Raw genomic sequence first — 18,518 nt, forward strand, 5'->3', positions numbered from 1 at the left:
CTGCGGTTTCGTGAGCCAGACCCGTTCAAGCTCCCATAGAAACCCATGCAATACAACCTCGGCTGTTACGTCGCTACTGTGGCAGCTTTTCTGCATGCCGCGTCGCGAATGTATGGGCCCATGTATGTACTGTGCTATGTCAGTGTGCTTTAAAGAACCCCAGGTGGTCGAAATTTCCGGAGCCCTCCACTACGGCGTCCCTCATAGCGTGAGTCGCTTTGGGACATTAAACCCCATAAACTGATACAAAAAAAAAAATGCAGACAACACTGCACATTTTTTTCGTGATATGATTGAAACAGCGCAAGGCCGAAGGCCAAAAAAGAGAGCAGAGGAAAGGAGGAAAAGGACAACACAGCGCTGAACTAGCAACTGACATTTATTTAGCACGCTGCGCGTATAAATACATTCAGGCACCAAAATAGAAAACCACGCATAGAGCAATTCATGCACCAGGATCCCTGCAAGCAAACACAAACTAAGAAATGCGATTCAGGAAGCGAAGTTCTTTTTGTGATAAAGACACTGATGCAGCACTTACACATGTATCACCATACTTCTTGATATTCGAAGCCTCGATAATTTCCCGGCAAAGCTGATCTTTGTTCCTAGCAACAACTCGGCAAAAATTAAACTGTGGGGTGCAATCACATTCACGGCAATGCATGCTAAGGTTACGAGACTCTTTGTTATCTACATTGTTGCGGTGCTGCCTGAGCCTATCATTTAAGCACTGTCCAGTCTGGCCAATATAAAACCTATTACAAGTGAGAGGAATGGAATACACGACATTTTTTTGACACTTCACAAATTTGCATTCATGGTTTTTGGGGCAATCGGGGGAAGTTATCCCTGGGTTGTTGACACGCGTACACAAGCTAGATAACTTAACGGGGGCCGAAAAGACAACATCCACTCCGACTCTTTTACCAACACTTTTTTTCGTGTGCGCTTTCCGGCTACTTCATTTCCTGGGTGATGTGTTTATTTCGGTCCCGTGAAAAACCTAACAGCAGGGTTCTACCGCAGTTGTATGTAACAGCAAGTAGTAGTAGCAGTGATAAATAACTTTATTGAACACATTGAATAACTTTGTCAAGAAAAGAATAATAAGTCTGTGGTCTTGTGAACTGGTGCAAAGCACATCTTAACATCTGTGTGCATCTGTCTCTGTATCCTTATCATTCTTAGAGCAACAGAGCTAGATAAAAGACACGGGGTAGACAAAGAAAGGCACAGGAAGAGTGCTGTCCCTTTCTTCAGCGTTTCCCTATGCCCTTGTTCATCTGTCCTGCGTCCTTTAGCTCTTCTTTGCCCGAGTTGACCTCTGCTCATTTGAGGTTCCAACGTTGGCTGTACAGACTAGCGGCGCGTTTTTGGGGAACTGCGTCCCTCATTTGCTGCGTGTTTCTTTTCCCTCCCCATTCTCTGGCACTCTGTGCAGAGCTGAAGTTTGCCTTCGAGATAGCCCCACGGGATGCTCCTCACATTGTGCTCTTTGCCAAGAATGCCGAGGAGAAGAGTACCTGGATGGCCAGCCTGGTCATGCTGAACATGCGAAGGTGAGCACCCCAGCCCCTTATGTGTTGTGTATACATTGTATATATTGTGTATACAATATATATATTCTTTTATTTTCTGCAAGCAGTTAAAGCCATTTAAAGGGACAGTCAGCTGACTTTTACTGACTAAACTTTTTTTTCCTGCAAATCTAAAGCTCCTTGTCTAACTAAACGAGTACCTGTCTGCAGTGTTGAGATACGCAACCGAACTACTTTAAACCCAATTTTCTTTCATATGGTAGTCTCGCTTTCGCGTGGTAGATGGCGTCTGGAAACCCTGGCATCAGGGACTCTGAACCTAGTTAGTACTGCAGCTCTAGGCAACACTATGTACATGACAACTTCCTCACTGCCCAGGCGATGTGCTGTGCAACAGTGAGCACGGCATTAACCAAGATGCATGGGTTTTTATTAAAACCACAATTGAGAGCACTAAAGTGGTTTTGAACATACAGCAGACGCCCCTTAAGACGAACTCGGTTAAGACTGATTCCCGGTTAAAATGAACATCATGAGACCATATGTTTGGTTTCCCATAGAACTCGATGTAAAAAAAAAAAAAAACTGTTCAGATGATTTTCCGCATTGACCGCAAACTATGGAGACCCTGCACAACAAAAAGAAAGAAAAAAAAATAGAATGCTTCCGCGCAAGAAAGCGCACTCCCACAAAACGGCTTCCGTGCACCTTCACGGAGAAGCTGTTTTGCAGGAGCACGCTGTCTTGAGGGGAAGCTTTCTTGATGGTACGAAAAAGCCAGGGCACTATCACACCTGCGCTGACACAGAGGTCTTACGTGGTCCTACGTGAGGTCTTACGCATCACGAGCCACACGTTGCCTCTGGCAGACCAAAGGGCACGTATGCGCAAAGTGCCTCGCTTGTTGACTCGGGGCTTAAAAACTCCGGGACTTTATTTTCCACTGATAGTGACATTGCAACACACATTATTGCAGCACAGACATGGCCAGATGTCGGTGCCATGCTCCATTGCCTGTGGTGTACAGAAAGACGTGTGGTGTGCCTGCTCATGGAGTTGGGAACAGCCATATGCTGCAGGAGGAGCGAGATAAGAGAGAAAACGGATGGCTAACTTACAAGGCGCCTTCGAACTGTTCGGAGTAGGATGGAAAGCAAAATTCAGGAAAACACAAACACACACACACACAAATAGCTGCCGCTATGGTATGATATAGTGAGAGAAAAAAAAAATGGGCGGTGAAAAAAAGAAAACTAGATGAATGCCATTTTCAAGCAGGATGATGTGACCTTGTTTCATGCCCTCAGTGCTGACGTCATGCATGATGCAATAAGTGCTGTATTCGCAATTATCGCGTAAACGCACCTAAAGGCCACGCCCATGAACTGGTCACACCCTGTTTTTCCGAAGGACATATAAAAAAAATATATCCTTATAAGGGCCGCGCCCACGCGAGAATAGCCTTCGAATGCGCGCGGCACCGCCCATGGCCCTGGGCCATCATTGTCAGCAGCAACAACAACTTTTTCCTCCTGTGTGCATTCCTGCTATTCATGTCGTCATAGGTATCGCCAGCTCCAGCTTGTTGTGGCTGTCAACCATACGTGCTTTGTGGCTTTTGCTTTTTTTTTTTTTCTTGAACTGGCGCTGAGTGTTGGAATTTTACCACGAAGGGCAAGCATCTGGAGGATAACCTTTGGGTGCATGTTTTCTTCTTTGTAATGATGCATAAGGCATTATCATACGTAGATTACCACGTGGTAATCTCCTACAACCGTTAAATAATTTATAATCAAATTTCTTTCTCGTGCTGTTTCGGTTCCGACAGCCGAACGATGACTGTGACGTCGAAGTGTGGTTATAGGTCACGGGGGACAGGAAAAAACTGCAGTATAATCGCTGCTTCTACATTCACTGTCGTTGCGGCTCTTGAGGAAGGCTGGTTTCAGCACTGCAGTAAATTAAAACGATGAAGCAGCGATAAAGTGGTGTGTAATTTACTCCAGGTGTGACATTCATTGCCAGACTAATGGGAGAGGTGCGAAGTTTTGAACAGAGTATGGTGCAGTCGTCAGTTCTGGCCCGATTGTCCTTGCCAGTTTAATGTATAAATCCCTGCCAAAGCTGTGAGTTTTTCTCTCACTATTTATTTATTTATTTATTTGAACATACTGCTAGCCTCACATTTGAGGCCGTTGCAGGAAAGGAACGCATTACACATTGAAAGCAACAAACTTCAAGTAGGCACGGCCATAAGCAATTTGAACTGATGAGGCAGTAGATATGCATTCTATCTTCGCTTATACAAACGCTAAAAATGGCCATAAAGAGGAGTAAGTAATAGGTTAGAATATTTAGCACACGAAAACAGAGACAAAAAGCTAAAAAGTGAGTACATATTCAAGGAGCAAATGATAAGACACATCATCTTTTGACAAATATCAAACAAACATAAAGACAACCAACTATTATCACCATAGAGAGAGATGTGCAAGAATATGCCAGAATTTTTATGCTCGCCTTCGGCAGTAGACTGGCCTTTTAAAGACAAATTTTTCTTGCTTGCGCAGGGAATGATCTTAGTTCTTTTTATTTATGTTTGTTTCTTCCTTTTTTTTTTTGTCGCGGATTGCGCAGTGTTAGAGACATTGTACCTTTTGCTCGACTGTAAGCCTAAGTGAAATCCACTGGCGACTTGCTTGGCTCAGTCTGCGGGCACACATTGGGAGGACAGCACAGGTGTGTAGGCTTGCTTTGAGGTCTGATTGTGAAGAACCGTGGCCATGCGGGTAAATTAAAATTAACTGGCATTCGTGGCGGAGGAAGGAAATGCAGGTTCTTGAAACCACCACTGTTGCACGTGTTTAGGCCGTGGTTGTGAGGAGTTTAAATGAGTGTGAAGTGCAGTGCTGTATCGCACTGGAATTCGTTGGGGAATGGTGATCTCGGAAGAGCTTGTTGCTACGGTGGAACCTCGATTATACGTCCCCCGGTCATGCGACGGCCCGCATTTTACGACAAATTTGTGTGGTCCCGGCAAAACCCCCCTAGAGACAATGCATTAAAAACCTCGGTTATACGACGCAAATTTTAGAAGGACCCCGCTTTGTACGACGTCTGGCTCTTACCGTCCGTCAAAAAAGGTCGTCAGCAAACGCAGGCCGGGATGTACCATATTTTCGCGATTCTAAGCACCCCCCGAATCTAAGCACCCCCTCTAGATTTTTTGAATCTAAGCACCCCCTCTCACTTTGGGCATCGCGATCATGAAAAAAAGGGGGTGCTTAGAATCGAGTAAATACGGTAGGCACACTTTAGCCAGTCGATAACCGGTGCGCCTTAATCTTTCCACCTATCAAGAAAACCGCGCGAGCCGCTGCCCCGCTGCTCACGGCAGCCTCAACGGCCATTTTATCTTGTTTGTTGAAGACTAGCCCTCTGCCAGCAAAATGTGCTGCATTTGTGTTCCGAAAAAAAAAAAAAAAAGACGACGATGAAGTTCAGACGTTAAAAAATATCACGCTTGATTTTCGATTATACGACACCCGGATTATACGACGGTTTTGCGTGGTCCCCTGAACGTCGTATAATCGAGGTTCCACTGTACTTGGTGCTGTTAGACGGCATGGTGAGTGTCTTTGTCTTTGTTGCGCAGCATGTTGGAGCGGACCCTGGACAGCATCCTGTCAGACGAGGAGAAGAAGCATCCCCTGCGGCTACCCGACAACTACAGGTCGGAGGGCTCTCTCTCTCTCTCTCTCTCTTTTCAGGCAGCCACGCAAAGGGACTGCACCGTTCTTTTGCTGTGCACTGCACTCTGTGTGAACTGAACCTCTCCCTCGGGTGATTGGCAGTGTCAGAGTTTGTTGTGCCTGTTATGGAGAACGTAGATTGATGATTGCCCAATCTGAGGGTGCTCTTGTGGAGCCCACTGATTCAGAAGGTGTGAGCCTCTTTCACTTTGTTAACAAGTCATGGGACATCGACATTGCTGTAAAAACCAACATGTTAAGGTCTCTGAGCTGTACAGAGTGATGTGAGGTCTTATTACCTCTTGTACACAAACGGAATCTCTCTGCCACATTTCACTCGCAAGCTGCCTGTACGGTCGGACCTCGATCACGACACTTTGATTTGTGGCTGTGTTCATGCCGTGGGGAAGGTGGCTTTTTTTGTTGTGCTTTTTTCTCATTCTAAGGAATTTTGCATTGAAGTCATCATCATCAGCCTGACTACACCCACTGCAGGGCAAAGGCCTCTCCCATGTCTCTCCAATTAACCCTGTCCTTTGCTAGTTGCCGCCACTGTATCCCCGCAAGCTTCTTAATCTCATCCGCCCACCTAACTTTCTGCTGCCTGCTGCCACGCTTGCCTTCTCTTGGAATCCACTCCGTTGCCCTTAAGGACCAGCAGTTATCTTGCCTTTGCATTACATGCCCTGCCCAAGCCCATTTCTTCCTCTTGATTTCAACTAAGATGTCGTTAACCCGCGTTTGTTCCCTCACCCACTCCGCCCGCTTTCGATCTCTTAACGTTACACCTATCATTTTCCTTTCCATAGCTCGCTGCGTTGTTCTTAACTTAAGCTGAACCCTCTTTGTTAGCCTCCACGTTTCTGCCCCATAGGTGAGTACTGGTTGTTCGACAGGATACCAGCAAGCTATCTCAGGAGACTAAAGATCTGATTAAGAAATGTCAAAGCATGAGGACGTCTAACTCCACAGACAGGATAGAACTAGCAGAGCTATCGAAGTTAATAAATAAGCGCAAGGTAGCCGACATAAGAAAGTTTAACATGGAGAAAATCGAGCATGCTCTAAGGAACAGAGGTAGCCTAAAATCAGTGAGGAGAAAACTGGGCATAGGTAAAAACCAGATGTATGCGCTAAAAGACAAACAGGGCAATGTCATCAGCAATATGGATAAGATAGTTGAATTAGCCGAAGAGTTCTACAAAAATCTATACAGTAGCATTGAAGTCTCAGTTTAACAAAGCCTCCCCGTACTGCATACATACATCGACCAGTTCTGCAACGAGCCAAAGAAGAGCAACGTGATGTGCATTTCGTTACCTGTCGATGTGTGTCCAGGACAAGATTGCAGGATGCAAGGGCCATGGACCAAATGAGTTCTTGGGCAGTCAATCTAATTTACGCTTACTGCAGGACATCTTTTGTTTGCAGTTGAAGTGATTCTGAGAGGCACATCAGTGGGAACATGCAAACAAGCTGCTGTGGTCTGTCCTGCATTGAAGGAGAACTTGGCAACTAAAATGGCCAATTTGTTCAAAGTTTTTGGTTTCTCAGTGTATTTATTTATTTTGAGAGCCTCAAGTCTTGAATTGACTCGTGGTGAAAAACTGCAGCGAAATTTTCAGAGGAAATTTATAATATTATATTCTATAATTGTGTGTTCGTTGAAAATTGTGAGCAAATCGTACTTCTGATGTTCTCAGTTCTTAGTTTTTGTGTATAGGTGTGGTAGTTTTTGAACGTTATTTTTGTAAGAAATGTTTTTTTCCTAGTTTTCCAGGCTTCCAAGTTGGCAGCCCTAAGTGTGCATACTTGCAGGCTATGTCAGTCATGTCTTTGTCTTCTTCTGTGGCGCGTAGGTAAAGGTAGAACACAGCACGTGCTGGTTTAATGCTGGCATGCGCTTGCTGCAATAGCTTGCTGGACTGGGAGCAGCCAACGCATTGTGTGCTTTGGCTGCTGCTGCTGCCGCCTGCAGGTTCTCGCTGGAAGACTCCGAGTCCCAGGTGGTGCTGGAGGAGAGCAAGACCAACGCCGGTGTGCCCCTGATCCGGGGCGCCACCCTGCTGAAGCTGGTGGAGCGGCTGACGTACCACATGTACGCGGACCCCATGTTCGTGCGCACCTTCCTCACCACGTTCCGCTCCTTCTGCCAGCCACACGAGCTGCTCGACCTGCTCACCGAGAGATATCCTTTGCGGCCGCTCCGGCTTGTGCTGCTCCTTCCACATTGAGTGGGTGGAGGCAGTTTGGACTTAGCACTCTTATGTTTCACTGTGCTGATTGCTTTCGGGAAAATCTTAAATTGGAGCTTTTAAATATTGGCAGATAACGCTCCGCGCCCTAGCAGCTGCATATATTATGCAGGAAACGATCAAAACTGCTGAGGCTGCTGATGGTATCATAAGGGTGTTTAATTTTGTTTTGTTAGTAGAATATCTTAGTTTCGCCGCTCTTAGCTTCCAATGCTACACGTTTGTGCGCCTTGGTTTTTAAACAGCTTGCATTAATGCTGCATGCAAAGATAGTTTGCCTGCTGAGCATGCCGTCTCATTCGTCCGAGGTGCTCGCGGCTAACGCAGTCGGGTGAATGGACCGGTAGGACAGGATTGTACTGCGCCAACTCAAGGTTGGTATCTAACCACTGCAGTCCCAGCAGTGCTGTTTTGGTCTGCCCAGCCGATTGCCGCACTGTGAAGTAGCTCGAGGAACACATATCAGCAAAGTAATATGCCTCTTAGGGTCAATGGAATGCCACGGCTGCTGTGAAAGAATGTATTAGGTCTTAGACAAGACAAAGTGAGCTGTGGTAGCTGTTCTCAGAGCATGACATGATCATATTTGCCCAGCAGCAATTTCGCTTTGCAGAAGGCTGTCCACCTTGCATGCGGGAGGTCCCAGGTTCGATTCCCAGTGCCGCCAGGTACGCACCGGTGATACAGCGGGTACAAGCTTCCCCTGGTCTGACGCTCAGCTTATTCAGGGTGAAATGCTTGGGAAACGGGTCTTTGACCCCACCTTCAGCAAACAAAAATACCTTGTGCTATGGCGCTGTCTGGTCGCAGATGCCCTTGTGGCATAAAAATTCACTCCCATCATCATCATCATCATCATCATGATAGTTTTACACAGTGCACCGCTAAGGAGCATAAAAGCCATGGCTGTCTTCCTTAACATGGATGTCCACGTTTGATATCCCCGAGCCCCCGGCGCCACCCTTGGCCGAGTTTGGCGAAGGAGCCGAGGCGGAGGCTGCGCGCAACCTGCACCGTGAGTGCCTCAAGCGCTTCCGCAAGGAGTACAGCCAGCCAGTGCAGTTCCGGTAAGCCTACCAGCTGTCGCACAGCTAATTTGTTTGTTTGTTTATTTATTTATTTATTTATTTATTTATTTCAAATATCCCCATGGCCCTGCGGGCATTATTGAGGGGAGTGGAACAAGCACAGATAGCACAAAAAGAATACAATCACGGGTTACAGGACTACATATTGTTCACTGCACTAGAGTTATTACAAATTTCAACAATTCATGGAAGCCTAGACGAAGAAGAAGGAAAAAAAAACGAGGAAAGAGAACAAAAACCAACAAAAACAAAACTACAAATCAAGAACACAGAGTTCATGTCGCACTACTGACCGAAGGGCACTCACGTCGTGAGCAAGAAAAGCAGGCACTAAACTTTTTCTTAAAATGCTCGAGATCGTCGGTGAGTGCCACATCTGCTGGCAAGTGATTCCACTCTGATGATGTATTTGGAATGAAAGAATTTTGGCGAGCAGTAGTGTGACAAGGTGGAGCGCCCACTTTGCGTGGATGGTCAATGCGCGATGAAACATACGTGGGTGGAATGAGCAAAGCGTTGGCCCAACATTGGAAATGCCTGGCTTCACACTGGTCCTTTGTTGGGCTGGTCTTTGCCAATGCATTTCCAATATTGGGCAAATTAGCTGTGCTAATGGAGTAAAAGCTGTTGCATTTTTGAGACAAAGCGTTTTAAGTATTGCTTGCTTCCTTGGCACTGATTGGCACTGACTGTCTGGTTATTCCCGTCGGGCCTGAAAAATCGGTCGGCAATGGAATAACCACCAGTTTGGTTACTAGTAGTGAGCAAGCAGCAGCCATGATGTTATGAGAGCTAGCAATTCTCACGCACTGTAAAGCACATGTCGTGGGAATTTCCTGTGCCCTGCTTATGTGAACAGCGTTTGGAGTTCTAAGCGTGCGTACCTAAGCCAGCTCTTTCGCGAAACCTGGAGAAAGCCTCATGACAAAAGTGCATCTCGCTACTCCTGCTGTTGGCGTCAGTGCTTCGAGGAAACCACCTGTTTGGCATGCTGGTCTGGACCAGATCCTTGCATAAGAGTGAAAACCACCTGTTTGGCATGCTGGTCTGTGCCAGATCCTTGTACAAGGGGGAAAACCACCTGTTTGGCACCCTGGTCTGGACCAGATCCTCGCATGAGGGCAAAAACCACCTGTTTGGCATGCTGGTCAGTGCCAGATCCTTGTACAAGGGTGAAAACCACCTGTTTGGCACCCTGGTCTGGACCAGATCCTCGCATGAGGGCAAAAACCACCTGTTTGGCATGCTGGTCTGTGCCAGATCCTCGTACAAGGGTGAAAACCACCTGTTTGGCATGCTGGTCTGTGCCAGATCCTGGTACAAGGGTGAAAACCACCTGTTTGGCATGCTGGTCTGTGCCAGATCCTCATACAAGGGTGAAAACCACCTGTTTGGCACCCTGGTCTTGACCAGATCCTCGCATGAGGGTGAAAACCACCTGTTTGGCATGCTGGTCTGTGCCAGATCCTTGTACAAGGGTGAAAACCACCTGTTTGGCACCCTGGTCTGGACCAGATCCTCGCATGAGGGTGTTCCCCCATTCGCCTGACGCAGAGTGCTCAACGTGCTGCGGCACTGGGTGGACCACCACTACTACGACTTCGAGCGGGACGACAGCCTGCTGGAGAAGCTGCGGGCCTTCCTCGACCGGGTCAAGGGGAAGAACATGCGCAAGTGGGTCGAGTCCATCAACAAGGTCATCCAGCGGAGGGTCAGTATACTTGAAAGCACCTTTGAGAGGGAAACTAGACTTAAGGGGGGGGGCACTGGTCTTGAAAAAAAAAATTTTATTAATGAAGTCACAGTTATGAAATCTTCAGGGAATATGTATTTTTGTGTGCTGATTCTAAATATGTCATTTAATTCCATGTAAAACAATTCCTTGAGAAGATATGCACTTTTTATGCTAGTATTTTGTGGAGAGTTTTGAAGAAAATTTGCTGTGGGAAACTCGCTGAAATGTATGCCATTATGTTCTGTTGACACCAAGGAATACAATAAGGGTGAAAATGTCTTCCTGCCTATCATAGAACTTAAGTTATAGAGTTTTGAAGTTGTCGCTTCAGAAATGAGAAGGAAAGAGTGTATTCCTGTTTCTGAAGTGGCAGCTTCAGTACCCTATTACTCAAGTTCTATGAGAGCCAGGATTATATAATTTTACCCTTATTGTATTCCGTGGTGTCAAGAGAACCCAATGGCATACATTTCAGCGAGTTTCCTGTAGCAAATTTTCTTCTAAACTCTCCGCAAAATAGTTGCATAAAATGTGCATAAGTGCTCAAGGAATTGTTTTACATGAAATTAAATGACATACCTAGAATCAGCGCACAAAAATACATGTGCCCTGAAAATTTCATAACTATGACTAAATTAATAAAATGCCGCCGCGGTGGCTCAGTGGCTATGGTGCTCGGCTGCTGGCCCGAAAGACGCGGGTTCGATCCCGGCCGCGGCGGCTGAATTTCTTTGGAGGAGAAATTCGAGGCCCGTGTACTGTGCGATGTCAGTGCACATTAAAGAACCCCAGGTGGTCGAAATTTCCGGAGCCCTCCACTACGGCGTCTCTCATAGCCTCGGTCGCTTTGGGACGTTAAACCCCATAAACCAAACCAAATTAATAAAATTTTCTTTTCAAGACCAGTGTCCCCCCTTAAACAAAGGGCTTGAAGACCATGCTTTACGCAGTGCTTACATCAAGGAGCAGGGAAATTCACATGGCAACAGTGCATAGTAACTACATGTCCAATTAGAGAGTAATTACTCATTGACATCCACCCAAGCGCAGCCATGCGGCTACAAAGGAAAGCCACACAGCTTTCTCAGAAACTTTGTAGTTAAAGAAAAATTCGTCCTGGTCTGGGGTTCGAACACGGGACCACCGCTTCACCGGAGTAGTCACTCTACCAATTGAGCTAACCGGGACAGCAAGCTTATGGTGAAGCGAGAGCGAATTGATCAATAACTCGAAGCCTTTGTAGCCATATGGCTGTGCTTGGGTGGATGTCAATGAGTAATTTGAGTAATTACTCCCTTGTTGCAAATCTACTCCACCTCGAGGGATTCGCCTAAACATTTGACTAACTACATTTGTGAGCGAAATTATTCAGCAAAAGGCCGATGTATTGATCTGCATGGGCACATCTTTGAAAGAGCAATGGAAACAATCAAACGAATGGCTGAAAACAATGGTGTTGGTAGTGCTGACAGCAGGGAAGAGGTGAGGTACGAGACAGCATTGTGCAGTAACTGCAGTAATTCCTTCAGCCCACACAATAACACTTTTTTCATCACCTGAAGCAAACAAGCCATCTTATTAACGCCTGTGGTTGTGTGTCTTACAAGCAGGGGCACACCTCTGCTTGTGAAATTACTTTCAATCACTCAGCACTTGCTGTGGGCTGCTTGACAACCTAAAATATATGCAGACCTTGAAAGGTGTGTGGAATGACTTTCTTGAAAAACAATCATTTATGTTACATTCAGTTATGTTACAATGGGTTATGTTTTGTTTGCAAGGTGTACAGGTCCTGCTGTAAATTATCACAAGGTAGCCCAGGAAGGCGAGCGTAGCAGGGGGCGGCAGAAAGCTAGGTGGGCAGATGAGATTAAGAAGTTCAGTGGGATAGGGTGGCTGGAGTTGGCACAGGACAGGGTTAATTGGAGAGACATGGGAAAGGCCTTTGCCCTGCAGTGGGCGTAGTCAGGCTGATGATGATGGTGATGATGATGAGACCACTTTCGTTTGGTGAAGTTATGGGACAACTTTACTTCCTCTCCTTTCTTTCTCCCGTGTTCAGCATTGCTTGCTGTGGGCACATGGAATGATTTTCTCCAGCTTGTACCGTAACCTGTTGTGACTTAATACTAAGAGAAAGGCAACAGTAGTCGAATCGGTGAGCGTAGTTTTAGCACTCGGCTCTGTCCAGCTACATCAGACTACTTTAAATCGGAAAACAGCACTTGAAAATCACCTCATTTGTATGCAGTTGTTCCGGAATCGGAGTCGGCCAACATCTGTGATCAAAACTGGCATTTACTGTGCGTTAGGTTGCTTGTTGGCTCCCGGTGGGGTGGAACATTTGTCTGCGTGCTTAGTTATTCTCCTTCCGTTTCCTCGGAGAGTAATGAGTCCTTTGTTGGCCCCATCACAGAGCGAGCAACTGGACGAGCCCAGGGAGATCACCTTCGAAAAGAGCCCGCCGCACATTGAGTGGTACCTGTGCAGCGCTCCAGACAAGTTTGACATCCTGACGGTGAGTGGGAACTTTCACAGAGCGTTGTCCGGTACGCATGTGTGGCCGCAATTGCAACTGGTGCATCGAGACCTGATCGATCTTTTTTTTATCTTGGCAGCTTCACCCAATCGAGATAGCACGGCAGCTGACCCTCTTGGAGTTTGACCTGTACCGGGCGGTGAAGCCGTCTGAGCTGGTGAACGCTGCCTGGACCAAGAAGGACAAGCATAAAACATCGCCAAATCTTCTTAAGATGATCCACCACTCGTCTAATGTGAGTTTTCATGCTTGCTGTGCATTCGAGATGTGTGCTTCTTAATCGGTCTTGCTTTTCTCTGCCTCAGTGCACGGCCTGTGCACGGCTTGACATAATGTGCAAGTGTTTGATTTCCGTTTTCTTTGCCAGAAGACTAGCTCGGTGCTTTAGCTATCTGAGCAGGTAATACTGCTGTCATCACCAGCTTTCGTGCAGTATTTTTTGTAGCTACTCTTCGGGCCCAGAGCCAGCTGTTGTTTGTATGCGTGTATGCGTGATAGTTTTTCGTTGTGGCACTCTCTCCAGGTAGTCATGGCTAGAATATTATGAAACATACTTTGGTGATCAAGCTTCTCCAAGCATTACCTGACAAAAATTGAGCAGTGTTCGACACACATGCAAAGGTTTGGTTTGGTTTGGTTTGGTTTATGGGGTTTAACGTCCCAAAGCGACTAAGGCTATGAGAGACGCCGCAGTGGAGGGCTCCGGAAATTTCGACTACCTGGGGTTCTTTAACGTGCACTGACATCGCACAGTACATGGGCCTCTAGAATTTCTCCTCCAAAGAAATTCTAGCCGCCGCAGCCGGGATCGAACCCGCGTCTTTTGGATCAGCAGCCGAGCGCCATAACCGCTGAGCCACCGCGGCGGCTACATGCAAAGGAGTTCCACATGCGCACTTGTGCACGAACACACCAAAGCTCTCTGTATCGTCTACACAATGCAAGGGAAGAGTTGCCTACAATAGATACCTTTAGCATACCGTGTTACTGCTACCGCAGTACCGAGAACCCGCCCACCGGCAGTGAGTACGCGCTGATTGGTTCCGCCGCTGCGGGCGCGAGCACAGCTGCCGGGTATGTGGCACCATCTGGCGCCGTCAAGGCAATTTGCGCATGCGCATTGGCTGTGTGCAGGCTCCCGGTACTCCGGTACCGGTAACACGGTACACGGTATGCTAAAGGTGCCTAATGGCACAAGCTGTCACACCTAGCAGCAGCCTGGTATTGTCTAGGTGTGTACCATCGAGAGCAAATAATGTCACCTTTGCATCTCAGCTGCATCTTCAGCCCAAATAAAAGGGCCATTGTTATGTATTGCTCAAGGTGGTATTTGGGGAGGAAATTACAGCAGAACCAACAAGATGCGTCGAGATTATTATTGTTTGGGTACTGATACAGTGTGTGACAGAAGTCCCTTGCTTCTAATCACAGGCGTGCACTTTCATCTTGTCGTCACATGACATAGTTCCCTAATACCATAGTGCCAAACTGCATTGAAAACTTGCTTTCCTTGTATCATATGTTTTTGAATGCAAAGGCATGTCCTAAGGACACTACCGTCGTCGGCGCACTTCAGTGAAAACGTTTTGACGACTAATAGATTAAGCTATCCCAGACCAGCAGAACTAAATAGCAGACATGAGGAATAATAAAGCAAACAACAAGCTGTGTCTTGTAATGCAGGTTTTGGGAGAACGGTAGGCGGTCAAACACTGAGAGAGCTTTAGTGCAGTGATTTTATGTGTTCTTCGCATTGAACACACACTCCTTTCACGCAGCTTCACAGTGACGAACCAAACCAGCCTGTATGTAAAATGTGCAGAGATGAAGTTACAGTAGACCGCATTTTATTTTGATGCACAAAACTTGAGAAACTGAGAAGAGCAGTTCAGGTAATTTTATGGCGAAAGCATCTCACTTCGCCTTAGCTTGCCAACGGGTTAAAATGAAATCTAGTTAAGGGGGGACACTGGTCTTGAAAAGAAAATTTTATTAATTTAGTCATAGTTATGAAATTTTCAGGGCACATGTATTTTTGTGCGCTGATTCTAGATATGTCATTTAATTTCATGTAAAACAATTCCTTGAGCACTTATGCACTTTTTATGCAAGTATTTTGCGGAGAGTTTTGAAGAAAATTTCTTGCGGGAAACTCGCTGAAATGTATGCCATTGGGTTCTCTTGACACCAAGGAATGCAATAAGGGTAAAATTATCATCCTGGCTATCATAGAACATGAGTAATAGGGTAGTGAAGCTGCCACTTCACACACAGGAATACACATTTTCCTTCTCATTTCTGAAGCGACACCTTCAAAACTCTATAACTTAAGTTCTATGATAGGCAGGAAGACAATTTCACCCTTATTGCATTCCTTGGTGTCAAGAGAACCGAATGGCAGACATTTCAGCGAGTTTCCCGCAGCAAATTTTCTTCAAAACTCTCCGCAAAATACTAGCATAACAATTGCATAAGTGCTCAAGGAATTGCTTTACATGAAATTAAATGACATATTTAGAATCAGCACACAAAAATACATATGCCCTGAAGATTTCGTAACTGTGACTTCATTAATAAAAATTTTTTTTCAAGACCAGTGTCCCCCCTTAATAAGAACGGTAAACTGGGCTAGTTGGTAGGAATTCATACTGAAAACTGCGCAAAAAAAACGAAGACACAGAATGAGAAGGCACGACACGGGCGCAGACTATCAACTGAATTTTTATTCACATGAAGAGGCCTATAATTGTAGGTGGGTGATTCTGTTGATTTTTTGGGTTGATTTTCGCGGTTGTTGTATTTTTGTGCTTGTCTCACTGTGGGCAGAAGATACTTATATAGGCCTCTTCAGCCTCTTCATGTGAATGAAAATTCAGTTGATAGTCTGCGCCCGTGTCGTGCCTTCTCGTTCTGTGTCTTCGTTTTTTTGCGCAGTTTTCAGTATGAAAATGAAATCGTAGATTTTTCTTGTGTCTTTGGGTAGTTACGAGAGGCAAATGTTTCGTACAAACTGTAATCTTGTGATAAACTTCTGGTTTCTTCTGCGTGTGGTGCGTGACAGCCTCGACTGCTTGTGCGCCATAAAACCTCAGCGCAGTGACAACTGAACCTCACCAATGAGTCTTTGTAGAGCAGGCGGAGTGTTGGACCATGTTGTGTTGTTGTTGCTTGCAGTTTTCCTTCTGGCTGGAGCGCTGCATAGTGGAGACGGAGAACTACGAGGAGCGGCTGGCTGTGGTGTCCCGCATGCTGGAGGTGATGCTGGTGCTGCAGGAGCTCAACAACTTCACGGGCGTCTTTGCCGTCTCCAGCGCCATGTCCAGCGCCTGTGTCCACCGGCTGGAGCACACCTTCAGTGTGGGTGCTCCACTTGTTTGGTCCGCACGGAGAGGGCAGTATGCTGAGACTAGTCTCAGGGGGAGCACCACAGTGGTGGTTTCAAGTTGTTTCGGCACCCACCCCATATGCAGACGTTGCAGAGTTTGGTGTTCATTCCAGAGTGCATCCTGGTACTCGGCTTGTCTGGAGCGAAATACCTGAAAGATGGGTCTTCGACCCCCCCCCCCCCCCCCCCCACTGCGTGCGATGCACATCGGCCATGGCACTCTGTGGCCGAGCTGTCCTTATGCTTTCAGAATCAAAATCAGCAAGGAACCAAGAAGGGATTTATTTATTTGTTTATTTATTTCAAAATACTGCAGGCCAATATGTTGGCCCATGCAAGAGGGGCTATACATGGCATTTAAAATGACAAATACCAAAGGAAATATGTGGGGTTACAATCAGTGAGTAAAATAAGCACATCGGCCATGGCACTCTGTGGCCGAGCTGTCTTTATGCTTTCAGAATCAAAATCAATAAGTAACCAAGAAGGAAGGAATTTATATATTTATTTACTTATTTATTTATTTATTTCAAAATACTGCAGGCCAATATGTTGGCCCATGCAAGAGGGGTAAAAATGGCATTTAAAATGACGAATACCAAAGGAAATACATGGGGTTACAATCAATGAGCAGAATAACGAAATACATCACTCATTCACTCAACAAAATGCTTCTCAAGAGCTTTACTAAAATTGGAGGACTGCAAAATGTCCTCGGGAAGAGAGTTCCAGTTGGAAACAGTCTGTGGAAAAAAGCTGTGCTCGAAAGAATCAGTCCTCGCAAAAGTAAGTTTGAGCAAATGAATTCGTGAGTGACGTGTTCGGCACGACAATTGGTTGAGAATTGTGGGGCGGGGTATGTTTAATTTATGTGTTAATAGGTTGTGCATAAACATTAGACGGGAAATTTTTCTGCGTACTTCAAGTAATGGAATACTTCATACTTCAAGTAATGGAATGAGCGGTTCTGTGGTGTTTTGTGTTGTGCATTTGCCATTTTTCGGCCAAATTTTGATGATCTGTAGTAAAATGCATTGAGATGCAAGTGCCTTTAGATCTTGCATTTCATTTCTCTATGCAGTGTCTCGGCGCTCGTTAAAGGAGCATTGTTTGCCTGTTAGTTGTCATTCTTAGTCCCATTGGTGCTGTTTTTACAGTAGGACAGTAGCCCAGAGTAACACAAAGACAGGAAACGCTACTACTCGGAGGCTGTGTGTAGTGTTAGCCTTAGGTGATGAATATTTGAGGCTAATATGAAAACCGTGCATGTGGCGAGTGACCTGCAGATTTGTAATTTATTGCATTTTATTCAGATGCCCGCATCATTCGTGCTGCTTGCATGGTAGGCAGAGGGCTGCAGTCAGCTTAATCCATTGGTACCATAAGGTGGGGTGCCAATAGGTGCAGAGAGTTAAGAATGCAGATGAAGTAAGTGTGGTAGGTGATAAGCTAACTCCCATGAGAAAAAATATAGTATAGATAAAAAGCACTATGCTATGTTTAATGCGAAATTTATCAGGGGTTTAGCGTCCTAAAGCGACTTAGGCTATGAGGAGCGCCGTAGTGAGGCTCCGGAAATTTCGACCTCCTGGGATTCTCTAACGTGCACTGACATCGCACAGTACACGGGCCTCTAGAATTTTGCCTCCATTAAAATTCGACCACCGCGGCCAGGATCAAACCAGCCTCTTTCAGGTCAGCAGTCGAACGCCATAACCACTGAGCCACCGCGGCGGCCATGTGTCACTAGGCAAAGCATTGTGCATATCAAGCATTGCTAGCACTGACGTTGCTTCCAGTAAAGTAAGAAGAATGATGGGCTAGAGGGACACCTTTAGAGATGCTAGTTTTTTAACAGCGTAACTCCACATGGTGCAGATTACCTCAGGAGGAAAAAAAAAAACATCTTTCAGGAGAAGATTCTTCATTTTGTGCCTCTCTGTGCTCGGCAGATTTGGCAGTTGCGGTTAAGAGTGTTCTTGGGACGCTTCCTTGAGTGTGGCTGCTCCTGGGTGGTTCTTGCCAGCTGCTGAGCAGTGTTGTGTGTGCACCTCATGCAGAACGTCAAGTGCAACCTGAAGAAAGCGCTGGATGAGGCGTTCGACCTGTACTCGGACCACTGCCGCAAGTACCAGGAGAAGCTGCGCTCCATCAACCCACCCTGTGTGCCCTTCCTCGGTGAGTGGCAGTGCCTTCTCTTCACAGGCAGCGTCTCTCTGCTTT

The 18,518-nt window shown here is 46.2% G+C and overlaps 1 protein-coding gene across 1 annotated transcript in view; it reads left to right on the forward strand.

The window, feature by feature from the left end:
• Sos (Son of sevenless guanine nucleotide exchange factor) overlaps positions 1-18,518 on the forward strand; it is a 37,530-nt gene that overhangs the window by 14,167 nt on the left and 4,845 nt on the right. The window contains exons 11-19 of the mRNA XM_089556559.1: positions 1,445-1,562; positions 5,197-5,274; positions 7,272-7,481; positions 8,481-8,615; positions 10,191-10,347; positions 12,788-12,889; positions 12,990-13,145; positions 16,085-16,267; positions 18,356-18,473. Of these exons, the coding sequence (XP_089412685.1) occupies positions 1,445-1,562; positions 5,197-5,274; positions 7,272-7,481; positions 8,481-8,615; positions 10,191-10,347; positions 12,788-12,889; positions 12,990-13,145; positions 16,085-16,267; positions 18,356-18,473 (1,257 nt within the window). The remainder of the gene's footprint in view (positions 1-1,444; positions 1,563-5,196; positions 5,275-7,271; positions 7,482-8,480; positions 8,616-10,190; positions 10,348-12,787; positions 12,890-12,989; positions 13,146-16,084; positions 16,268-18,355; positions 18,474-18,518) is intronic.

Source organism: Amblyomma mixtum, chromosome 8, assembly GCF_055824585.1.
Source record: "Amblyomma mixtum isolate Tamu chromosome 8, ASM5582458v1, whole genome shotgun sequence".
NCBI classification, from domain to species: domain Eukaryota; kingdom Metazoa; phylum Arthropoda; class Arachnida; order Ixodida; family Ixodidae; genus Amblyomma; species Amblyomma mixtum.